This window comes from Cricetulus griseus, chromosome 2 (genome assembly GCF_003668045.3).
Source record: "Cricetulus griseus strain 17A/GY chromosome 2, alternate assembly CriGri-PICRH-1.0, whole genome shotgun sequence".
Lineage (NCBI taxonomy): Eukaryota > Metazoa > Chordata > Mammalia > Rodentia > Cricetidae > Cricetulus > Cricetulus griseus.
The window spans coordinates 372,880,027-372,882,608 of record NC_048595.1 but is presented as its reverse complement, the minus strand read 5'-3'; the positions used below and the strand labels follow the sequence as shown (position 1 = coordinate 372,882,608).

General features: G+C 56.0%; 1 protein-coding gene across 2 annotated transcripts; it reads right to left on the bottom strand.

Moving 5' to 3' along the window:
- Positions 1–319: 319 nt before the first annotated feature.
- Gpihbp1 (glycosylphosphatidylinositol anchored high density lipoprotein binding protein 1) lies at positions 320–2,133 on the bottom strand. Of its 2 annotated transcripts, XM_035439171.1 has the most exons (5): positions 2,082–2,133; positions 1,649–1,774; positions 1,139–1,255; positions 884–1,039; positions 320–835 (listed from the first exon to the last, which is right to left on the bottom strand). In XM_035439171.1, the coding sequence occupies exons 1-5, from the start codon at positions 2,131–2,133 to the stop codon at positions 597–599; spliced, it is 690 nt and encodes a 229-aa protein (XP_035295062.1). In that variant the 3' UTR covers positions 320–596. The 2 variants fall into 2 exon arrangements, with proteins under 2 accessions (XP_035295062.1, XP_035295063.1); XM_035439172.1 differs by lacking the exon at positions 884–1,039 and having other exon boundaries at positions 605–630.
- Positions 2,134–2,582: the final 449 nt, after the last annotated feature.

Below are 2,582 nucleotides of genomic sequence, written 5' to 3'. Positions count from 1 at the left end.
GGGCTCCTGGAGGCCTGGGCTGTGAGAGAGGGTCTGGAATCCTTAAAAGGATGAATTTCTTGGCCAGGTTGCAGCTGGGAAATCCCCTACTCAGCAGCTGGGCCTTCCTGCCTGTTCTGCCTCCTCCCTTCCTTGACTGTAGTTACTCTACCTCAACCCTGCAACTTTCCTGGTCTCCCTCCAAGACTCCCTCTTTCCAGGTGGCTGAGGATCACCCTGCACCTCACACCTGTGAAAGGGCTGAGTTTATTTAGATGGTGGCTCCGGGGAATAATTTCATGCTGGCAAATTCAGGAAGAGAATTCGGCTTACAGGCTTGCTATTATCTCTGTGCAGCTGGGCAGGTGGGACCCCTGTAAGCTGACCATCCCTAGAGCACTGGCAGGAGATGCCTGGACCCGAGGCTGACATGGTACCCAGGGAGCTGCCCATGGCTGAGGAGAAGAAGGTGAGGAGGCCTGAGGGTGAAACTGAGGACAGAGAATGGTCAGAGGAGCTACAGCTAGCTGGATTGCAAAAGGAATTCAAGTTTATTCTCTGAAGCTGGCTGTGGGGAAGGGGAGGCCAGGGTATCCTGTTAGGAGGAGGGTAGGTCTTCAGACCCCTAATGTCCATAGACTAGTGAGGAGGCTGAGCAGGAGGGCTGTGTTACCAAATTTGTGCCAGCCTGGAGGGCATCCTGCCCCACTGCCCTGGGGCTTGTTAGCTCTTCCACCCTTGGGCAAGCTAGCCCCATCACTCTGAGGACGGGTAATCTTGACAACCTGGGGGTGGTCAATCCTGCCATCTTGAGGATGTCTGACTCCACCATCCAGGGGGCTACCTGCAATGCCACCTTGAGAACGTCTGGCTCCACCATCCACGGGGCTGCCTGCTTGTCCACCCAAAGAGTCCTGGACTTGGGGGCTTTGCCAGGGTGGAATATTGCACAGTGTGGACTGGCAACAGCTCTTGGTCACCTGGGTGCCTAATACCGTCTTGGTGAAGGGTTGGCAGGTATCGGTACACCACATGGAGTAGGTGGTCAACAGACCTTTGTCTAGGGGGTGTGGAGAACAGGTAGTGAGGGCAGGGCGTGGGTGTCAGTGTGGGCTCCTTCTCTGACCCCCTCCCTGGGTGTGCCTCTCCAAATGCTCACCAGTGTTGCCATGGGAGATGAATGTGGTGCAGAAGGTCTTACTGTGGTAGCAGCTCTGTGTCTGGTTGCAGCTCTCCCCACTGTGTAGCGACTGGCAGATGTAGCACTGTAAAGATTCTGTGGGTAGCAGGCCAGCTCAGGTTGAGAGTAGGGCCATCCCCAAGTACTTGCCCTCATCATCCACCACCCATCACCCACTAGTCCTCTTGAAAGAGCCTGTGCCTTGAGCTATTAAGGACGACAGAACATGGGGGTCAGTCAGATAAGCTGAAACCCAGGGCTAAGGAAGCACGTAGGCAGGGGTGGGGGTGGGGTGGACAGAGAGGGGCAGACTTGAGTGTTAGCTCAGGGTGGAGAAAACTGCAGCCTGAGAAGAGAGCCGGTGTGCTGGCATGCTGGGTCCTGGCTTGGATGCCAGCAGCTTGCTCTGCTTTACCCTCGGGATAGGAGGTAAGTGATAGAGAATGCCCCATGCAGAGCAGGAGGCGGGCCCTCAGCTGGGGTGGGTACCTCTGTCCCTGCTGCCAGGGACCATGTTGGTCTCCTCTTCTTCCTCCTCTTCATAGTCATCTTCGTAGCCATAGCTCTCTGGCCCCAAGTCCACATCGCCATCTTCTTCTTGTGCCTGCCTGCTCCCTGGTGGTGCAGTGACATCTGTGAGCCTCGGCTATCCAGACGCAGAGAACACACTCGGGGTTGAGCACTAAGTCCTGACCCTAACATGCCCTCTTTCCCGGGTCCTTTCCATTTTATACAAGGAGACAGAATTCTCCCCATCTCCACCCCTGTAGTGCTGAAGCAGTCAAGCCTGCAGCCGGCAGAAGGAAGGGGCCCCAGGCCCTCCATCTTCCTCCCTAAGCCTATTCCTTGTCCATGGGATAAGGGGTTCCTGGAGGTACTCATGAGTCAGGACTGGACTACCCCTTCTTGGGATGACCCTCACCTGACTGTCCACTTAGCAGCAAGACCAGAAGGACAACCCTGAGTGCCTTCATCCTGGAGCAGGCTGTTCTGTCCAGTGTTGCACTCCTCACTCGGGCTTCTGGGTCTGCAGTAAGTGGGACATAGGGCATTACTGGGGGCTTCCCGTGGCCCCCACCAGCTCTAACCTGAAACAATAGGCTTCACATTGGTTTTCAGCTGCAGGCGGCGCCAGGCCAGGAACATCGCTTTCCTCAAGGACCTCCGGGGACAGAGAGGAAAGGGAAGTTGTTATATTGGCCTTGGTTGTGCTGTCCACCTGAGCTGTTCCCATTGCCTGGTGGGGGGCTACAAAAGGTAAGTGCTGGCCTCAGGAACCACCTTGTCCTGTCCTGACTCCTGGGCCTCCAGGCCTCAGCATTGTCATGCTTGATGTGGGTGAGCTTGATGAGATAAGCACCTATCCCAAACCTCTGGGGACCCTGGATGCACAGCTACAAGGGCTTAGGACTCTATCTGAGGG

Bases quoted from the DNA above. Each gene is read 5' to 3' on its own strand.
- Gpihbp1 (XM_035439171.1), bottom strand. From the start codon at position 2,133: ATGAAGGCACTCAGGGTTGTCCTTCTGGTCTTGCTGCTAAGTGGACAG. The intron at 1,775-2,081 runs GTGAGGGTCATC...CTGCACCACCAG, and splicing joins GCTGCTAAGTGGACAGTCAG to GGAGCAGGCAGGCACAAGAA. The intron at 836-883 runs GTGGACAAGCAG...GACGTTCTCAAG, and splicing joins CCAAGTCCAGGACTCTTTGG to GTGGCATTGCAGGTAGCCCC.